Source organism: Drosophila sechellia, chromosome 3L (genome assembly GCF_004382195.2).
Source record: "Drosophila sechellia strain sech25 chromosome 3L, ASM438219v1, whole genome shotgun sequence".
In the NCBI taxonomy this organism is placed as follows: Eukaryota; Metazoa; Arthropoda; class Insecta; order Diptera; family Drosophilidae; genus Drosophila; species Drosophila sechellia.
In genome coordinates, this window is record NC_045951.1 from 27370206 (window position 1) to 27393019 (window position 22814).

At 41.4% G+C, this 22814-nt stretch overlaps 1 protein-coding gene across 2 annotated transcripts in view; it reads right to left on the bottom strand.

Annotated features, from left to right (window-relative positions):
• Positions 1–22814, bottom strand: part of LOC116800951 (myosin-I heavy chain) — a 661712-nt gene that overhangs the window by 479074 nt on the left and 159824 nt on the right. For both annotated transcript variants that reach the window (XM_032717811.1, XM_032717812.1), the window contains exon 3: positions 17027–17089. In XM_032717811.1, the coding sequence (XP_032573702.1) occupies positions 17027–17089 (63 nt within the window). The remainder of the gene's footprint in view (positions 1–17026; positions 17090–22814) is intronic.

Genomic DNA, 22814 nt, shown 5'->3' on the forward strand with positions numbered 1-22814 from the left:
GCTTGAAATTATTTAAAGGACGCTACTATTGTTGGTGCGACTCGACGGTGGCACTTTCCTGGATCCGAGATGAGCCCGCCAGGTTCAACATATTTGTGGCAAATAGGGTTGCTGCCATTCAGGAGCTGACAGATGTCACGGCTTGGCGGTATGTTCCAACAGCGTTAAATCCGGCTGACATCTTATCCAGAGGATAAGATCTCGGATCCAGGAAAGTGCCACCGTCGAGTCGCACCAACAATAGTAGCGTCCTTTAAATACTTTCAAGCCAACTATCCCTCATGATTTTAGCCAGAAGATCAGCACCACAAAGCTCCAGCTTTGGTACTGTTATGGTCTTCAACGGAGCTATGCGCGACTTCGAACAAAGCAAATGGCTAAAACTTTGATTCCCTTTAGAAACCACATAAACGCAGGCTCCATAGGCATCAATGCTTGCATTACAAAACCCATGCACCTCAAGATCAGACTCTGCGCTAAACACAAACCGAGGGAAACTAACATGACTTATTATTTCAAAACTGCGACATATATCAAGCCATTTCGTGTTATGAGTTTCCGGGAGGCTTTCATCCCAGGACAGCTTTTCCTTGCAGAGCTGCTGCAAAAAGATTTTACACCTTGTAATTACCGGACCGACCAGGCCGAGAGGATCCCTGCCGTCTGAGCTTAGCGAATCGTCACTCTGGTCGCATGGACCCGCCTATCTTACGGAGCCTGAAAGAGATTGGCCAACAGCTGTTTGTCCTGACAAACCGGTGCTTGAGCTTCGTCGAAGTGTGTTCATCGTAAAGTCGCCGTACGTGGATGTAATTGCTAGCTCCAAATTCGCAAATTCTTTCCCCTCACTGCAACGAGTATTTGCATACATTTACAAATTTTGTAATGGAATTCGTCATCCTGGGCTCACCGTCGCACACCTTCAAGAGGGTACTCATATGATGCTGCGGTTGGTGCAGCGCGCGAATTTATGGGAGGACCTGCTGTCCCTAAAAACGCTGGGAAGAGTTTCCTCGTCTAGTCCCATATCATCGCTCTCGCCGTTCCTGGATCAATTTGGACTTCTTAGAGTAGGCGGTCGCCTTCGGAATTCGTCGTTGGACTTTGATGGCCGCCACCCGAAAATCCTTCCAAGGTCCCATCCGGTGACTCTAGCAATTATCTCGCATTACCATGAAAGCAATCTTCATGCCGGACCTCGGGCTCTTCTGGGTGCAATTCGATCCCAATATTGGCCTATTGGGGGGAGGAAGACGGTTACCAAGGCCGTGAACAGGTGCATCAGATGTTTCCGGAGTAAGCCGCGGCTGATAGAGCACATAATGGCGGACCTTCCCAAGGAGCGCTTGGAAGGATCTCATGCTTTTGAGGTGACTGGTATAGACTTCTGTGGACCCTTCTTTCACAAGTCGGATAGTCGCAACAAGCCCGCTGTTAAATGCTACGTCTGCGTGTTTATATGCTTTGCAACCAAGGCAGTGCACCTGGAGCTGATCAAGGATCTCTCGACAGCTGCGTTTCTGTGCGGACTCAAGAGGTTCATATGCACCCGGCGGAAGCCGAAGCAAATTTGGTCAGACAACGCCACCAACTTTGTCGGCGCCAAAAATGAACTTCTGGAGCTTCGAAGGTTATTTCTCAGCAGCGAGCATCAAGGCTCCGTTCAGAATTTTTGCCTTTCGGAGACGATTGACTGGCGGTTCATCCCTCCACGGTCGCCCCATTTCGGTGGACTTTGGGAGGCAGCGGTGAAAACGGCCAAACATCATTTCTACCGCGCTGTGGGTACGGCGGCTCTGACCTTCGACGAGCTGAGGACGCTGGTGTGCCACATCTCGGCAGTTATTAACTCCAGACCTTTAGTTCCCATTTCAGAGAACCCTGCCGATCTAGATGTCCTCACTCCGGCGCATTTTCTCAATGGTGGTCCGCCTTCGTCGTTTGACGAGCCAGATATAACGGGCCTAAACTATAATCGGCTTGACTCTTGGCAGCGCATCTCCTTTCTTCAGCAAATATTTTGGTCGCGATGGAAGGAAGAGTACTTGACGTTGCTCCAGCAGCGTTCCAAGTGGCGCACCCCAAAGCCTGGCGTAGCCGTGGACAACGTCGTTCTTGTTAAGGACGAGAATCTACCCCCAATGAGATGGCTTTTGGCGAGAGTCATGCAGTTGATTCCTGGCAGAGACGGCGTCGCTCGAGTTGCAGAATTGAGGACCGCGTCTGGAGTAATAAGACGGGCAGTGAACAAGCTGTGTCTGCTTCCCCTTGAGGACTCTGTTGGAACACAAGCTTCCAACGGGGGGAGGATGTTGGGTCATGCAGCCGCCAAAATTGGGCAGTAGACTAATGTCAAACTTGTTAATATTTAAGCCAAATTAGCAGTAGCATGCCCATAGTGCAAACCGCTGCTCTCGCACGCATTTATCTGTGCGGCGCTCATTCCTTTGTTGTTGTTAGCTACCTACGCTAAGCTTGGGCGCTGCATTTCGGCTGCCTGCCCGCCAATTGCAAATTCGTCGTGCTTCGGAAAAGAGTTACTTACTTATTGTCGCTATCGCTATTTCGCAAAATAAAACTGTCGTAGTAAAAACAAACATTCTTCTGTTTTGTATTATTCGCAACAGCTATTGAAAAAGCTCAATAGCTCAACAGATGTTTATAACTTTATTCTCTTAAACTTCGCGCTTAAGCTATCCCAATCTTCCTATATAAACGCAAACATGTCTCTATAAAGTAGTTCATTTCTGAGTACGCTATCAATTACGATAGCCCTGCTAAGCCCACTTTAACTATTTATCTATAGTGATAATCCAAAGGCTCTAGTTCTTCCTTTGTTGGAATTAACAAAAACGTTGAATAATACATAAAAAACCCAATTGTGTTCTTTTTTATTGAGCTCTCGGTCTGAATTCGTATAATAATTAACAATAAATTTCTATAATAATTAACAAGAAATAATAAAGAACCTAAATCTGAAATATTAAGCATTTACTGATCTGCAACTATTTGTCGCTGCCGTTCACAGTCCTCAAAATTCCGATGAATTGGCTCGTGTACACAGCTGTCAGCGCCGTCGCTCGTTCCTGGCATCCCATGGTTTAAGTCATCCATGGTTTAAGATATCTATATTAAAGTTTATTCTGGTGATATATTGAATTAAGGGTATTTCGTTATTTTCATCATTTAATGTTTTGCATATATTGTTGTAATGGTTTTTAATGAAATTGTTAATTATTTATTGTTCTTGGTTAATGTGATTTGTAATATTTTCAATTCTAATGATGGCTTGTGGCAATGTGTTGATATTTTTTCACATTTTCTTTAGCCTTGTAAATTTCTATCGATTTGCAAAAAAAATTAGCTACGCCCTCTCTAACGCCCTAAAACCGCCACGCCGACATTTTGGAACCATTTTTCGATATTTTTCATAATGTCATAGACTTGTAAATTTTTATCGATTTACAAAAAAACTTTTTACCACTCCCATTCTAACGCCCTAAAGCCGCCAAACCGGTCTCGCCCACACTTTGGAACAATTTTAAAATTTTTTTTTTTACTTTCCAATAGCTATGGATACCGAATGATGAAGTTTCGGGTTCGCATTCACACTAGCTGAGTAACGAGTATCCGATAGTCGGGGAACTCGACTATAGCATTCTTTCTTGTGTTATTCTTAGCTTCGAACTCCTTTACCGCCATACTACCTCGTCGAAAGTCACCAGAACAAATGGCAGTATTAACAGTATCTTGAATGATAAAAAGTCTCTAAGTTAAGAAAATTCAAATTTTTCCATATTTATATTATCGGCTTTTGCTTTGTCTAGTATATAAGACAATACATCAGATGATGTTTGATCAAGGGAAAGCCGAAAAACGAAAATTTGTTTCTTTCGTGGATCCACCGCGAAGGGTTTTGGCTTTTGATTGTATTTCTGAAGGCCCAACTTGTGCTTCCGCTGGTGCTGAGACCCAGTTCACGTGTATATTTTGTAAAAAACCATAACAAGAAACACAATACCTTGTTGCATTTGGATATAAAATCGGACAATGCGGATGTTAATACCGCAGCAATCAAGCTATATGCTCTTAGCGCTGTTTAAATCCAGATTCCAAGTCAATGTGATTTGAGAAAGAATTATTCAAATGCTTTTATTAAAAACTACAAATTCAATGCTTAAAATTAATGCATTGGTAAATCAAAATAGGGGCTTGAATCTATTGCGCTGCCTCACATAGTCGCTGATCAGCGATTTCTACTCAGGATTGGAAAATTCCAGTCAATAATACTCTGGCGGACCCAAACTCAGATTCAAGCGCCAGCAAAATAGAAAGGAAACACGACACAGTGGCAGATGAAGTAGTCACCCAACGGCCATACATTAAAGACATCTGAAATGTCATTCCAAAATTTTAATGCTGAGAAAATCCAATTGAATAGATATGTCACTGTGCTAATACTAGTCAATTTAACGAAAGAACTGTACGAAGCCTAGCAGTCGAATTCATAAAATCTAAAATTGTAGAAGTAATTCATTACAAAATATAAGATGAGACGATATTGTCGTCTATATGCAATAATAAAAAAAATTGCAAGATACGAAGTGGTAAAAGCAAAAAGGAAAGACAGCCGAAAAATGTACATTTGAGCATCGTATATCGATAAAGGCCTAACAGCCGAACATGCTGACAAATTCACTACAATTATTATGGTGTTACCAACACCAATGGTTTCGGAAATGAAACCGATCTGATATCAACTAACAATTTTTACAAACAAAAAATAAGGATAAAGAATGATTAACCCATAAGCGTTTAGTAATTGACTATCGCCAAATTAGAAGAATAATGATATTCTTGACCAATTAGGAAGTGCTAATTACTTATCTTGTTTTGATTTAATGTCAGGTTTTCATAAAATATATAAATATTTTTTAAATTTTTTTTAAATTACAATCTGTTTTTAAAAAATAACAATAAGTTGATTGCATGACTAGATGTGAAAAAGAAAAGTAGCGGACCTTCCCAGTGCAAGCATACGCTAATACATTAATAATTTAATTCTGTTGGAGTTCTGAGTTCTGTCATCGGTATGTGTCTCAAGTTTGAGTTTTGGTGGCTAAGTAGTTGATTTGTGCGTTTTTTGCTGTTTTTTTTTTTTAATAGTTTCGTTGTATGTTTCTAGGTTTAAATCATTATGGATATCTTCGTTTCTAATGTTTAAATGTTTGCTTTTACGATTATTCTGAGCATTTTCGATTGCGTTTGCTAAATTAGCTGTAAGTGGGCTTTACTGTCAGTTCCCCAGAGTTCTATTCCATATGTCCATATTGGTTGTATTATCGCCTTGTATATTAAAATTTTATTAAGTAATTTTAGTTTTGAGTGTTTTCCTATTACCCAGTTAAGTTGCCGAAATTTGTTTTTGATTTAATTTCGTTTATTAATTTCGTTTATTTAACATGTTTCCATGTTAGTTTTGAGTCAATAGTTAGTCCAAGGTACTTGCCAAATGGGTGTAATAATATTTGATTGTCATTGATTTTAATTGCGAAGTTTTTGGGTTATCTTTTTGTGTATATTACTCGTTGAGTTTTGTCTTTATTTATCTCGATACCCCATCTTTCAAACCAGGATACTGTTTGTGTCATGATTTGTTGTAGTGTACTTGCAGCTTTTTTTTCGCACGCGCTTGACGACATTAACACAGTAGCGTGCGAACTTCGCAATCATTGATCCAGGTGTAAATCATATATTATATGGGCCCAAGCACACTACATCCGCTGACACTGGCATAATATCTGAGCATTTATTGTCGTATTTAATATAGAAATATCTGTAAGTTATATAGCTTTATATGGTAGTATATTTCTTTGCTTATGCATCAGTCCTTTGTGCCATACTTTGTCAAAAGCTTTAGAAATGTCCAAGTACACAGCATAGCAAAACTTCTTTTTGTCAAAATCGTCTGTTATTTTGTTAATTACTCGATGGACCTGTTGGACAGTCGAAAGATGCTTCCAAAAGCCGAATTGGTTAGGAGGTATTATATTTTTTGTTTTAGGGTTGGCTCGATTCTATTAAATAAGTCCTATTTCAGTCCTATTTCATATACTTTTGAGAGGACAGGTAATAAGCTTATTGGTCTGTACGAGCTAACAGTATTGGCGTTTTTATTTGGTTTTGGAATTGCTTTAATTTGGCCTACTAGTTATGGGAAAGAACTGCAATCGAAGGATTCCCTTAAACAAGTTTCTAATATAGGTGATCATAGCGTCCGATAGTTCTTTAAGAATGTTTCTTCTGTTCGCACCAGAATAATGCCTTCTCTCACTCCGACGCTGGCCGATCGTTAGCGCCTGCCCCGTCGCTGCTCTCTCTCTCTCGATGCTTGGTAGTTGGCAATGCCGGTCGCCACATCCCTCCTTTATTGACGAGTTTTAGCTTTAATGGCGGCAGGGGTGGCTGGATCCCGAGGCCTCCTTCTGTGGGCTGAAGTACTGCGACCTCCGAAGTTGGTGTTGATTCCGGTAGGCTGGCATCTGATTGCGGCGTTGGGCAGGAGGCTGGATACGTCTGGCTAGCCGGGACTTTCTTAAGATGTGAGGCATTTCTTGTTAGTTTTCTACCACCCCCTTCGATCACCACAATGTTATTGTGTCGTTCTAACACCGTAAATTCCGTCTTGTCGACGTTTGATGTAAGTTTGTTTGGGAACACTACGTTTTTCAAAAGTACCTTGTCGCCCCCTTCTATATCGACTTCCTTTGCACCTCTTCTTTTGTCGGCTGCCTGCTTTCCCTTATATTTTTCAATAATGTCTTTATCTCTTTCCCCAGAGTCTAAGGTTTTCTCGTAGATATCCCCAATGCCTGGTATTTTGTCACGGATGACTCTGCTGAACATTAGCTTTGTGGGTGCTGACCCTGTTGTTCCATGTGGGGTTACATTGTACATCAAAACAAACTTTTGGATTTCCTCTTTATAGTTTTTCCCATTTGCGTATGCTATTTTTAGACGTTTCACAAGGGCTCTGTTCATGTTCTCAAGCAAGCAAACGGGGGGCCAATACGGTGGGGTCCTAACCTGTTCAATGCCGCACGCTTTGCAGTAGTTAGAAAACTCCTCGCTAACATACTGGCGTCCATTATCAGTTCGTAGGTACTCAGGATATCCCACTCTACAAAAGATTTCTTTCATTGCCTCTATCAGGGTCGTTGAAGATATGGTTTTAAGAAACTTATGCTCCATATATCGTGAGAAATAGTCAATAAAGACTATAACATATTCATTGTTAGGTAACGGACCTAGCAAATCCGACGCTTCCCAAATCCACGGGCCAGTGGGAAAAGGATTTCTATCCATAGGGGGTGGCCGGATGTCTTGAGATACCAGGCAACAATCTCTGCAAGCTTTGACAAACTTTTCTGCCTCTCGGTCTATTTGTGGCCACCATACTTTGGACCGCAGGCGGCGTTTCATTGCTGTCTCGCCGGGATGACCTTCGTGGGCTAACTCTAGTATTTTCATTCTTAGAGATCTTGGCACGACTACGCGGTTTCCCCTCAAAAGGGGAGCGAGCCAACTTCTGATAGCTCGTTACGATAGCTCTCACTGAACTATCAGGCTTCCAGGAGTCGTTCTCCAGGCAACTGATTGCCTCCATAATCTGTTCATCCCTCTTGGAAGATTCTGCTATTTCTGAGATTGTCATCGATTTTTGGATGGAGCTCTGTACGACGCGTAGGATGCTGTATTCCGTCCTGAGATCGATTGGTTCTACCGTAAGTAGTTGGCAGAGACGAGAAAACGCATCTGATATGTTGTCTCTTCCGGATTTATAGATAACGGTGAACGTATATGCCTGGAGTCGCAGCAGCCACCTTTCAATGCGGACCGGGGGCTTGGATGTTGGTTTGAAAATGGCTTCCAAGGGTTTGTGATCGGTTACGAGTTCAAAGTGTAGGCCTGCCAGAAAGTAATAAAATTCTCCACTGCCCAAACCAGTGCTAGGCTCTCCTTTTCCGTTTGGGAGTAGCGTTTCTCCACCTCCGACAGGGCCTTGCTAGCAAAGGTAATTATTAATGGTTCGTTGTCGACTTTGAATTGCAATAACACAGCCCCAAGGGCAACCGGGCTAGCGTCCGCAATCACCCGAGTTCGATGCCTTGGATCGAAATATGATAGTTTGGGTACCTTGGATAGGAGATTCTTAAGGTTGTTGAAAGCATTTTTCTCGGCTTCGCCCCAGGTGAATTTGTTTTCAGTTTTCAGCAGTTTTCTTAGAGGATCTGTGTGACTTGCAAGGTCCGGAATGAACTTCCCGACGTAGGTTACCAAACCGAGGAAGCTCCGTGTTTCCTCTTTGTTCTTCGGGTCTCTGGAAGATCGGATGACGTCAATTTTCTCTGGGTCGACTTCTATTCCCTTGTCGGATAAAATATGTCCGAGGAATTTTAGTTTCCTTGTCTTCCAGATGCATTTCTCTTTATTCAGTAGGACATTATTTTCCTGGAATATCTCGCATACTTCTTTTACGGCGCTGTCGATTTCGAGGTCAGTTGCGCCAAAAATGATTACGTCATCGATGAAGTTCATGGCGTTAGGTACCGCAGATAACATCTGCTCCAGAAGGCGTTGAAAAATTTCGGGAGAAGAATTAACTCCAAACATCAAACGCTTATAGCGGAAAAGTCCCCTTGGGGTTATGAACGTTGTTATCTCCCGGCTCGATTCATCAAGGGCCACTTGGTGATAGGCGTCCTTGAGGTCTAGGCGTGCGAAGAATTTCGCCTCTTTGAGTCTGATCATAAAGCAATCGAAAGTTGGTAATGGATAGTTTTCCCGTAGGATAGCTTTGTTTGCCAGTCGCATGTCGACACATAAGCGGATGTCCCCGTTCTCCTTAAACGCAAGCACGATGGGAGATATCCAAGCACTCGGGCCCTTGACTGGTTCAATTATATCTCGACTCAGGGCTTCGCACAGTTTTTCCATGACTTTGTCCTCGAGCGCTGCCGGAATTCGTCTCACCGGTTGTTGAACGGGTTTTACGTCATAATCGATAGAGAGCCTTACTTCAATGTTTTTCCATTTCGGAAAAGGCTCTATTTCTTCAATCCGGTTAATGTTTCTTCCCAGTCGGAGGACTTTTAACTCGATAGCTGTGTCTCGGCCCAACAGAGATTGTTCTCCATTTTCAATCACGTAAAATGAAGCAATCCCTTCGGCACCCGGCTCGACGGAAATTGGGGCCTCGAAAATACACATTACTCGAAGTAATTTATTAGAGGCATAGGCTCGGAATTGCTTTTCTGTATGGGTTCTTACGTTAAAGACTGTGGCTTTTCTCTTCACTAGCAGAGACCAGTCCGCGTGGCTGATAAGGTTAAACTTGCACCCCGAGTCAATGATTAAAGGAATTTCACGGCCTTCCACTCGGCATCGTATGAACTCCTCTTCATCCTCGCTTGACACTCGAAAGCAATGTGCCTCGCCCTTTTTCAGTTTGGAGCTGGTGGCCTCCTCTTCGACAGATCGTATATACGTGCGAGGCCTTTTCAGGTTATTCCTTTGGGACTTAGGGAATCGGCTGTTCAAGTTAGTTCGGCACTTCCTGGCATAGTGTCCAGGCTTCGAGCATTTATTGCAAGTCACATTTCTTGCCGGACATGATGGGTCATTGTGTGTGTGTCCGAATTTTCCACATCTGGGGCATTCCCCACTCTGCTTGAAATTACGAGGTACAATTTTACAGATCGGTTCCGCAATTGGTCTTGATGTCATTTCTTTTGATTCCTTGTTGATCTGCTCCTCAACCTGACATACTTCTATCACTTCCTCTAGTGAATTTTCCTTCCCCAGGAGTCTTTTCTTGAGGTCTAGAGGTGCCCACACATCTATAATTTTATCCTTAAGACATATATCCTCAATCTCCGCTTTTGAGGATCCGAATGCACATCGTTGCATTTGTTGACGGAGTCGCAGCAAGAAATCCCCAAAGCTTTCTGTGTCCAACGGTGTCAGGCCTCTGAATAGATGTCTCTCAAACGTTGAGTTCTGCTTCGGTGAGAAGTGTTTATTTAGATGGTCGATGAGGATTTTGTAGATGTCTTCTTTATTTCCGTCGCTGGGCTCAACCAGCGCACCAGGTAGGGAGTATACTACTGACTGTAGCTGGACTCCTCCCAAAAGCAGTAGCTTACTCCTCTTCTGCTTCTCGGTAACAATGCCCTCGGCCTCGAGGTATATTGTAAACGCCCTCAACCATTTCTCCCATTCATTTCGGAGGATTGCCTTGTCGATCACCTCGCACAGAAACGGTTTAATGACACTGTCGGTCATTTTAAATACGGGACCTAGACTTGGGGTTTACAACAAAATACATTATTAGGTTTATGACTTGACTTGTAATTAATACCCGGCCCTCTTAGGAGCTTGTAATTATTACACAGTCTCAGTTCAATAATACCTCCAATTTACATTTGGGGTTTAGTTGTTTACGTTTTTCCTTTTTAATTTTATTAATTCTTTTGGCTTGTGGAGAGAATACTGCTCCACCCGACCTTTAACCTTCTGTTTACAACTCAAACCGATTACCCAGCTCTTTTCTTAAAAGCTTGTAATATTTTCTTTTTTTCTCTTTTTTTTTAAATTCTTTTATACAATTTTTTTTTTTATTTATATATTTTCGTGTTCTGTTTCTTTTATTTTTTTCTAAATATGCTTTGGCTTGTACCACTACTCAGCTCCTCTATTTAGAGCTTATAATGCGTACTCGGCCTTGCAACCCTTTGGTTGCTAGAGAAATTTCTCTCTCTCTCACCTTTCAAGCTTGTAAAGAGTATTACTCTTTACTCGGCCTTATTAGTTATTTTTCTTAATCTCCTGGTTGCTAGAGAGTGTCTCTCTAACTCACCTTCTCTTAAGCTTGCGAAGAGTAATCTCTTCACTCAGCCTATCTGTCGGAGTGCATGTGTGTTGGATGAGAGTGAGCGAAAAATTGTGCATACAGAATCACTGATTCTGATTTGTGCTTAAAGTCAGTTTATGTTGGCAACGTGCAATCTGCACTCACGCAGCTTATTCCTTCTCTGCTCTTTCTTAACATTTTCATGTATGTATATGCCGGTAGGCCCATTCACTCACACACACACACTCACGCACAGCCTATATCACGCCAGTCGTTTACCGAAATTTCGAGCCCTTTTCCCAATTAATCAAATTTACCAAGGTTTTAGTTATTATTATTATTATTATTTACCGATTTTTCCACTCGTCGCCAATGTAATGACCCGCTTAGTCACAGTAATACACGTTAGGGTTTATCGCTTATATTGAGTTGGTTTATTTGGATAAATGATATTCGCACACCCACGCCGCTTCGCAGTTCGCACCAGAATAATCCCTTCTCTCACTTCGACGCTGGCCGATCGTTAGCGCCTGTCCCGTCGCTGCTCTCTCGATGCTTGGTAGTTGGCAATGCCGGTCGCCACAGTATTATTAAATTTAGGTGGGTAGCAGTAGTTAGTGCGTATATGTTTTAAACACTTTGAACATATATAGGGGGCGGTTTTGCTTTTTTGTTCTCAATTTGCATTTTCGTATTTATAGTTGCATTTGTCCCATTGTCAGTTTGGTTTTCGTCTTCATCATCTTGTGCAATAGCTCAAAACGGTTGCTTGAGTGTGGCTCGGCTAGCCAGTACTCTTGGAGTGTTTTTTGGGTAGCGGATTGAGCGTTATTCCTCTGTTTCTTGTTGTTATTTAAGAGAACTTTGGAACCGTTTAGAGACTGATTGCCTCTGTGACGTTTTGTTGGTTTGGGAGAGAGGATTGAGTTTTGTTTATTGTTGTTGGAGCGGGTATTGAGGTTATGGGCGTTATAATATTCGCTGAAGAGGAGCATATCGGCTTTGAATCATAGCAAACTGTAGTTGTTGTTGCTATTTGTTGGTTTCTGAAGTAGCTGAGCGCAAAAGAGTTAAGAATGGGAGAGCTGAGAACGTAATTGCTGTGAGCGGAAGAGTTGAGTGTGTGTTTATTGGTATAGCGGAAGTTGTTGTTGGTGTACGCGCAGATGAATTTGGAGCGCATTCTGCGCTGCTGTTCTGAGAGTAACTGTTGGGTTTATCCAATTTTGGAGAGCAAGATCGCGCTCTTTCATCACTTTGAGGGTGTAAGCTTTGAAAGTTGTTCGTGTAGTTTGATATGTGGGTAAATGAGAGTTAGGAGTTGTTTTTGTTTTGTTTAGCTTGAAGCTCTCGCTTCTGATTTTGAGCGTAGGATTGTTTTGTTTATTGTTTTCAAATGTTTTTTGTTTATCTTGTTCACAGAGACATATAAGCTTTTTAACTCATATAAATATGTGTTAGCGTCTTTTCGCTTTTATATGATGGTTGCACTCGGGCTTGAATTTTGCACTTAAACTTCTATATTAACCAGAGCTCTGTTAAAAACACGTCCGTCGAGGTTGAAGTTCAGTTTAAAATGATGACAATTGCATTTTAAGGTATTGAACCTTCTCACAAGCGTTTTTGATTTCTGTTGAAAAATAGTCTTAAATTGCATCCAGAAATGGCACCATAAACTACGGTAAAGAAATGAAAAAAAAGAAGGAAGAAAACATTTAAAACAAGAGAGAATGCTATAGTCGAGTTCCCGTTACTGAGGTAGTGTGAATTTAATTATTTTTCTGGGATATCGATAGATATTAAGGAATAAAATGAGAAAAAAATTTTAAATTCTTCCAATATGTGGGAGTGACCAGTTCGGCGGCTTAAGGGCGGTAGAGTGGGCGTGGCAAATGCTGAATGAATGCTGAATCTTAAGTATCTAGCTTTATAGTTTCTGAGATCTCGACGTTCATACGGATAGACGGACATAGCCAGATCGACTCGGCTATTGATCCTGATCATTAATATATATACTTTATATAGTTAGAAACGCTTCCTTCTGCCTGTTCTCATACATACTTCTCAACGAATCTAGTGTACCCCTGTACTCTACGAGCAACAAACAAGTAATAAAACAAGAATAGAAAGAACTATACATATAAGTTAGCACCAAAAGAATTCGCAACAACAATCTGCGAAGGCTTACACGCGCATCCGGCCGTGCACCTGCAGTAGCCAATAAATGCAAGATCAGCGTCTGGAGCGCATCAGTGGGATCGACGATGGCAGAGCCAGCAACGGAGTTGGCACTGACGCTAGCAGAAGCAGCGACGGTGCTGGGGGGTATAAATACCACCCAATTTTTCACTTTACATTTAGTTCCGATTTTTGTCAAAATAAAGACGGACCACCGCGGTGGTGCACCGGTCCTAATTACCTTATTGTTATTTTTTTTTTTTCTTTTTTTTTTTTTAATTTATTTATTAAGGCATACGGGGAAGTCTTGGATCCCCTTTGTGTCCTTCTTATCTATTAATTCAGCCCATTTGGGCGCGCCGGCTAACTATAGTTAGCTTTTTCAAATTTGTATCTGCTCAAGTGCTGGTTTATTTCGCCAAATACCGTTGCTAGTTTCAGGTCTCTGTGCAGAGTGGTGTTTCGAACAAACCACTCGCAGCCGGTGATAAGTCTTGCTACAATCTTGCTAAAAATAATAATATGAAAAAATTTCGAACGATTTTTCAAATGTGTGGGCGTGGCAGTTTTGTGCGTACTTTATATAGTCGGAAACGCTACCTTCTGCCTGTTACATACTTTTTAACGAATCTAGTATACCCTTTTACTCTACAAGTAACGGGGTGCGAAATAAAACAAAATTTGGAACACAAAAATAAACTCCCACATGATAATGATGGAGACCCTCCGACTGACCCTCACTGGCTGATTCCTTTTGCGTCCTCTGCGATCTCCGTCACTTTCTCATTCTCTGTTCTCACTCGCGGATCTCTTGCCGGTTCGATATCTAACTGCCTCGAGCTGCGCTTGCGCCGCCCCTTTATAGGACGCCTTACTTCCCCTTTTCCGCACGGCCCGCTCCAGTACAAGGTCTACCTAATGTCCCGTATGTTCACGGTGCGTCCTTTTTGTGCTTCTCCAAAGTCCGTACCGTTGCCGTTCGACCCCCGTACCCTTGGCGGCTTGAGACAAAAGTCCAGCGCGGTACCGTTAGTCCACGGTCTCTCCGCTTTCCTGGTATCCAAGCTCCATTATTTCCCGTTCGCCGCCCTTGACTCCTTTTGCATTCCAGCCGTCTTCGCTGTTGCTGTTGCCGCTCCCCTGAATCTGGATATGTGGGAAGTTTTATGACTGCTTACATCTCCCCCTTCCTTCGGAAATTTTTGAAAAGATGGTGTTTCCGGCAGTCCTTCGCTTCGGTGTCAGCTTCATCGCTTCTTCTCTTGTCGACCCTGCGCACTTCGTTATCAGCCTGGCAGACTGATCCCAGTAGACCCTGTCGTTTAGCATCTCGACTCGGCATCTCGATCCTTGCGCCCTTTTCGAGCTCCCATCTTTTGCTGCCGTCTGCTCCTCGTCTGCAGCTCTGTATTTAAACTTTTCGCCTTCCTTTGATGCTCACCACCTTTCGTCTCTGGCAACTCCGCTTAAACTTACCACGATCGCGTTATAGATATCGGCGAGCGGCGTTCCCACTTCCTTTTCATATCGGCAACTTCGGTTGCGTCGGTGGTGTCGGCTGCAACGGCGGCTGCGTCATCGGCGGTGGTTGCGTAGGCGGCTGTGACAACTCCGATGGCGGCTGCGGAGGTGGTGTTGGTTGCAACGACGGCGGCGGTGGAGCTTGTAGCGCCTCCCCTTCCTCTGCAGCTGATCCAAACGCTCCTGCCTTGCGGCCTCGGCGGCATCCGCTTTCCGTGTCTCCACCGCTGCAACGTGGCGACCTGTGCCTCCATAAACTTCCGCTCATCAGCCGGGTCCACGGTCAGCGGCGCGACTGCGTTGCTCGTCGCACGCTGCGGTATGCCATCCTGGCTCTCGCCATCCGCACGGCCTCGTCTTTGTCTGACCCCCGTCGTCCTCCTTAGTTTCGGAGGAGAGGTTGACGATCTTATAAGATAAAAAAGAAAACTATAGCATTCTCTATAGTCGAGTTTCCCGACTATCAGAGTGTGAATGCGAACGCGAAATTTCATAATTTTTCTAGGATATCGAAAGAAATTTTATTTTAAAATTGTTCAAAAGTGTGGGCGTGTCAAAAAGTTTTTATAAAATTATGATAAAATATCCATAAAATTTTTAAAAATGTGGACGCTGCAGTTTTGGACGGTTTTAAGGCGATAGAATGGGCGTGGCATAAAGTTCCTTAGCAATTCGATAGAAATTTACAAGTCTAATATAATGCGAAAAAATATCCAAAAAATTTTCAAAAAGGTGCGCGTGGCAGTTTGGCAAAAAGTTTGTTGCCAATGCATATAAATTTACAAGACTAATAAAATGTGAATAATTATCCAAAAAATTTCAAAAATGTGGGAGTGTTATTTGTATGTGCTTTTAGGGCGTTAGAGTGGGCGTGGCAGCGTGGGTCAACAAATTTGCGCTGCGTCTTTGTCTCTAGAATCTGAATGCGGTATCTCAATCTTCTAGCTTTTATAGTTCCTGAGATCTCGACGTTCATACGGACACGGCTAGACCGACTCGGCAATTGATCCTGATTAAGAATATATATACTTTTTATGGTCGGAAACGCGTCCTTCTGCATGTTGCATACTTTTCCACTATTCTACTATTCCCTTTTTCTCTACGAGTAACGGGTATAACAATTAGAAAATTTGGAAAGTGACTGCTTTATGCAGCTTGCTACGTTCACGATACTGGAATCCGCATGCTGTTACAGTTCCCGAGATCTCGATTATATGAACAAACAGAAAGAATTGATATACCAAATAGTGTCGGAAACACCACCTTGTAAAATGAACCCATAGAAAAACACACATTCCTTTAACTTATACATTCCATTAATATCCATATACAGGTTAATAACTACAATACTTACCGCATCTATTATGATGTTTGAAGTTCCCCATTATTGTTGTTGTAAGCAATGATCTCTTCGTAAATAATATCATTATATATATTTTATATATTATATTTTAATATATTATTATTCTTTTTACTTTAGATTTATTTAAAAAACCTTTATGGGAACTTTTTAATGTTATAAGCCAGCTCACATCGAATGGTAGATGCATAGAAATTACAAATTATAACATAATATAAAATTGTATTATAGTTTCTTTTTTTTTTTTTTTCGCACGGGTCCCACGGCCACACCTCCCGCCCAACCGACCGAGGGGCGCTGCCGTGTATCGTACGGCTCGATTCGCGAGAAGATATAGACGCGATATAAAAAATAGAATAGGAACGAGGAAATGAATAACTATGTTAAATATTAGTGTTAGAAGGATCTAATTATGTAATAGAAAAGATAAAATGGATTGCTTTAATAGCGGCAGAGAGTTAAGATTACAGATAATAGGATAAAGTCTATTATAGTCAGAACATAAAACTCTGTAAGGGTCATGCAACTCATAATTAGATCTACAATGATTTAAGATAAGGGGTATATAGTTTCTAGTGACTCTACTTGGAACCGAGAAGTTAAGCCGACTAATCAAGTCGGGACTCTCAACATCCCCACGAATAAGCTTACAAATAAAGACTGTTCCAAGCATAGTTCTACGGTTAGCTAGGGATGGTAAATTAATTAAAAGTAGTCTACTGGAATAAGGAGATAATATATGTCTCCTAGAGTAGACACTATAAAAAAGGTATGCCCGAGGAGATAATAACATTCAATTAGAACGCGAAAATGTTAGGGAAGGGGATAATTTGGCTTGCACACAAAGTGTCCTGCAAGGTACATCATAATTTAAGAAATTAAGGAGAGAGAAAAAGAAATTGCATCGATGCAGAACCTTGTCTCTCGTACTTTAATGGCTGCAATTGGATCTATTCGACGTCGTTTGCTGTATTTACCTTTTGCTTAAAATTAGTACTTAGTACTTATTAGTACTTATTAGTACGTTAAAAACATTGTATTTGCTTTATGCTTACCTTGTTAAATATATTAATGGTTTTATAAGGATTTACAGCTAGAAGAATAGATCCGGTATAAGTCTATTGGTTTTAAATATAGAACAACCAATTTTATTGCACGGGTAGTGTTGGAATATAAATTAAACATTTTGGAACATAAATACATTTTCGCAATTAACTTTTGCAATATTTATATGTTCTTACCGTATTTATACTACCTGTGAAAAAAGGGTTGTATTTGTAAGATGTCTGCATGAAACTAACAAAAACAAGAGATAATGCTTTATATATATATGTCGGCAATAGAGGAGTCTCATTCATTTCGTTTATTCACTTTGTGATTTGGTGCGGCCGCGCAGCAAGTTCCGATCAACTCTACCAGTCAAACTTCACTGAAGGGATCTTCTTACATGTCCCTTCTTCATCATATTCTCTAATGTCTATACACACTGGCGTGCACAACATTGTCATCTCTCTCTAACACACTATTTATGTCAACCCGATCGGACCTCACTCAGCTGCAGAGGCTGTTCGTTCCTCTGCAGCAGCGCTCGTCAGAATTTTACCGCAATATTACAATTTCATCAAAATATGGAATCACAGAAGGAATTTCTGGAATGCGAAGAGTCGCGCTCCGACACGGCCTTCCTGACCTTTCACACGTCCTTCCTGACCTTTCACACGTCCTCGTGTGTCTAATCCACCAATCAAGCCCAAGTCACACAACTTCGTCAACTTAACTCCCATTTATTTAACAAACTCAAATATCTTTCTCTGTTACATTTATTAACGTATAGAGCCGCTTACACAAACCTTAATTGACAATTCATCTCATAATTTATTCTTGTTGAATATATAATGAACATATATGTATAATGAACAACGATGTATGTATGTAAGAATAACTCAATTACTTGTGTATTCAAACACTCAAATCGCCTGCGAGCAACGGTTAATTCCTTTTTGAGTGTTTCGCTACTAATCGGCGATCACTCTTTGTTCGCATATTTTGACGCTGCCTGTGTGCAGCAAGTATACATAATTTGAATTCAGTTACCAATAAACCTCTGCGCTGTAAACACGTTTAATAGGTTATGGGCCCAGACACAAGTTTGGTGCGGTAACTCGAGTGAATTTGTCTTTACGAAAAAGAAGATTCGGAAAGTGACTATTAAAAGTGAATTTGTCTTTACGAAAAAAGAAAATTCAAAATGAGTTACGGTCAACATTGATAAGCTCTATGAGAGCATGTTGACATGTTGTCAATGTCCATGCGTAGTGTTCTGATAGCTTCAGATTTATGGGACGTGGTATGTGGTAGTGTGAAGGAACCCGATGATGCGCCAGAGCCTACGAAATGGAACACTAAAGACGCGAAAGCTCTGTCGAGCATAATTTGGCATCTAAAACCGTCCCAAATGATGCACATAAAGTCGAGTGTGACTGCAAAGGAAGCGTGGAACATTTTAGAAAAAATACATAAGCCGGTCGGACCGTTAATTCAAATGCAGCTCTATCAAAAACTCATTCGCTTAAAAATGAAGCAAGGTGATAATGTGACAGACTATGTGAATTCATTTGTAAAAATTTGTGGAAAATTGGAAGAACTCAATACTTTACTAGGTGATAACCTAAAAGTGATTATGCTGCTAACTAGACTTCCAAAAAGCTTTGAAAAATTGGTAGTTGCCATGCAAACACGCGATACTTTGCCCCCGTTTTCAACTGTAAAATTGAAGCTTCTCGAAGAAGCTGAACGACTTAGGGTGAACGAAGAGTGCGAAGAAGTTTTCGAGAAAAGGGCATACGTGACTCGGGTTGAACAGCCTACCTCGAAGAGCAATACGAACCGTTATTGGTTCCTACGAATGACGTCAAAAGCAGCGTGGCCACAAAGCTGTTAATTGTAGAGAAAGAAAAACTGAAAATAATAAAAAGCAGAGATCATATTCTGCAGTGTGTTATGGCTCAAGTGTGAGTGAAATGTCGCGAGGTACATGGTGTCTCGATAGTGGAGCCACTGCTCATTTGTGTTGTGAGCGAGAAATTTTTTCGGAATTTAAAGAACATAAAGAGCGTATTCTATTGGCGGGAAATTACTGTATTGAGTCCGTTGGCCGAGGCACAGTGATTGTGAAATGGCGCGAATTCGAAATAAAGCTGGTTGATGTTCTTTATGTACAGGAACATCAATATAATTTTATGTGATTGTCGAAGGCGATCGAAAAAGGTTTTTGCGTGAAATTCTCAGAAAAAGGCGAGAGTGTAATTGAGAATGACGCAACTGTAATACTAAAGGCAGAGAAACGTGAAAATTTGTTTCTGTTTGAGAATGCCAAGAATAAATGTTGCAATGTGCAAAACAAAAATTCATCGCAATTATGGCATAATAGATTCGGACATCTAAATTTCAGAAGCGAAAACATTGCTTGTGAGTCGTGTGCAAAAGGCAAAATTAGTGTAAAGAATTTTCCAAAGGCCAGTGAAAATCGCGCAAAAGAAATTCTGGGTCTAGTGCATACCGATATTTGTGGCTCGATTAATAAAAAATCAAATGGTGGTGCACGTTACTTTGTGACCTTTATTGATGACAAATCCAGATACGTAACGGTGTATTTTATGAAAACGCGAGATGAAGTTTTTGAAAAATTTAAAGAATACATATCATTTGTTGAAAATCAAACGGGTAAAATATTGAAAATCTTGAGAAATGACAATGTTCGTGAATATTTAAGTGGCTTGTTTGAACAGTTTCTTATTAGTCGTGGCATTAAAAGGCAGCTAACAGTGCCGCACACCCCCCAACAAAATGGTGTAGCGAAGAGAGCAAACAGAACATTGTGGTGGAAATGGTGAAATGGCCCGTACCATGTTACTGTGTGCTGGCCTTGATGAAAGTTTTTGGGCCGAAGCGATCAAGACGGCATCCTACTTGAGGAACCGTGCAGAAACAACAACGTTGCCTGGTTTAACTCCTTTTGAGGTATGGACAGGAAGAAAGCCATACGTTGGGCACCTCCGTGTCTTTGGTGCCAAAGCCATCGTGTTGAACAAGACACATAAGACGAAGTTTGCTCCGAAGGGTGAAGAGTTGGTTGGCTACTCCGAAACGGCAAAGGCGTATCGACTGTATAGCCATGAGAAGAGGAAGATGATCGAAGCGCGGGACGTCATGTTTTTCGATGATGACTTGGGCAGAAGTGGCTTGCATGGTGAAACGGAGTTAAAATTGGTTGAACTCCAAGGCAAATCTACGCTTGTGGTTGGTGAGTTGTCTAATAATCCTCCTAATGTGGAGCCTGAGGCAGGCGATGACGAGCTAGCAAGTATTGAACAAAAGCCAGAACCTAAAGCCAGCCTACCTAAGTAGCGAAAACAGAGTGGACGCGAATGGAACGAGAGACTGAATGCCGTGCTATTGGAGATTGGTTTCACTCCTTGTCCTAGTGAACCTTGTTTGTACGTGCAAAGTTGATGACAATCTGGGTCTAATTGTGGTGTACGTGGATGACTTGATCATAGCGAGCTCCAACAAAGATGACCTAAACGAGATCAAGTTGCTTATCTGCAAAAAGTTTGAAGTGGTCGACGGCGGCGATCTTAAACATTTCCTTGGCATGGAAATTGAGAGAGAGAATGAAACTGGAAGTATCAAAATGGTCCACAAGCAGTATGTGGAGACACTCCTTAACGATTATGGAATGCAAACTTGTAAGCCAAGCAGTATTCGTGTGAATAAGGAATCTTATCAGTCATTGACTGGTCCCTTCTGTATCTGGCGATGACGATTCGACCAGACATATTGCATTCTACTGTGGAGCACGAGGCGGCTGACAAGCGTATCTTACGCTACCTGAGGGGCACTTCCGAGAAGAAACTACACTACAGAAGAACTGGGCAGAGCATTCACTGCTACGTGGATGCAGACTGGGCTGACTATTCTTCAGATCGCAAATCATATACTGGTTTTTTGGCGTTTTTTGCTGCTGGTGCTACCTTTAGTTGGGAATCCAAGAAGCAAAGTATTGTAGCTCTGAGCAGCACAGAGGCCGAATATATAGCTCTCTCCTCGGCTGCCAAAGAGGCGGTCTATATCAGGAAGCTGGTTGCCGAAATGGGTTTCGGAGATGTCAAGACTGTGCGGATCTATAGCGACAACCAAAGTTCGCAATGCTTAGTTAAAAATCCTAGGTTCCATGCAAGAAGCAAACACATTGACATTAAGTATCATCATGTCAGAGATATATATAAGTGTGGGAAATGAACCAGATCAGCGAACTAAAATGAACGATGAAACAGAGAGCAAGAGAGTAACGCGCAGTGGCAACGCTTATTAACGGAAAAAACCAAAGGAGGACTTCGAGTAGAATGGTGAACGAGAGCAGTCGCAAGTTTTTCAATCGCGCTATATACTTATGCAACTAGAGCCAAACAATTGTCATCAAACAATTAAATAATAATAAGCGAGAACTATTGTCATCAAACAATATAAAGTGTACTATAAACAATTGTCATTAAACAATAAAGTAACACAGTATAAAGGAAACTTGCTACATAAGGATAAAATTGTAAACATTAGTTATGTTCCCACTGAAGACATGATAGCGGATGTGTTAACAAAGAACTTATGTAGAATCAAGCATAATAGATGTATTAAGCTAATGGGAATGTTTTGAGTGAATATGTAAACATACAACGTTGAGAAGGAGTGTTGAATATATAATGAACATATATGTATAATGAACAACGATGTATGTATGTAAGAATCACTCAAATACTCGTGTACTCAAACACTCAAGTCGCCTGCGAGCAACGGTTAATTCCTTTTTGAGTGTTCACTTTTTGTTCGCATATTTTGACGCTGCCTGTGTGCAGCAAGTATACATAATTTAAATTCAGTTACCAATAAACCTCTGCGCTGTAAACACGTTTAATTATTCGCCTTTTACAGACTTAGTTATAAAGACATCTCCAATTTACATGTCAAAACTTCAAACCACTTACATTTTCCATAACTTTAATTTCTCATATTAACCTTGGCGTGTCTTCTCTCACACCCAATCTCCCGCCATAACACCGTCATAACACTTCTCGTCCCTGCGAGTTAGCTATTATGGTGCAGTCATCATCTCTTGACCCCCGCCATAACACTGGTCGTCCCTGCGAGTTAGCTGAGCAGTAATCATCTCTTGACTCCCGCCATAACACTTCTCGTCCCTGCGAGTTAGTTGGTATAGTGCGGTCATTACTCTTTTTCATTTCAATCGTGCCGTTCGCCAAATTTTTCCCCTCTTGGGACACAGATGCACGATCACTAGTGCCATCTTTAAACTCTTTTCCCTCTAGGGAGTCACCATTACATTCCGCTGTAAATTGTCTGTCTGGTAGCGCTCTTAGTCATTCATGCAAATATTTATATATTCGCTTATTAACTAACGACTTCAAATCGTATCACCATCCAGTACATTAATCACTCGATGACGCTCCTCGCCTAACACATGATCACCTACCTTATACCGAACTACTTTTGCTTTGTTTTTATCAAACCTTTGTTTATCGTACTGTGCATTCTTTCGCATGTTTTCCTTGACTAGTAACATTGGACTTGCAAATGGAGAACTGCTGGGACGAATTACATCTCTTCTCTAACTAACAGCTTCTCATCTGTGCTGAGTCGGTATGGGCGCCTTTGAACAGTTTTATTCTTGTCACTTCAACGAATTTCCAATACACCTGTGGTAGCACGCTTATATATATATATTTCTTAATTTACATTTATCATTATCGCTTAATTCTGTATTGATGT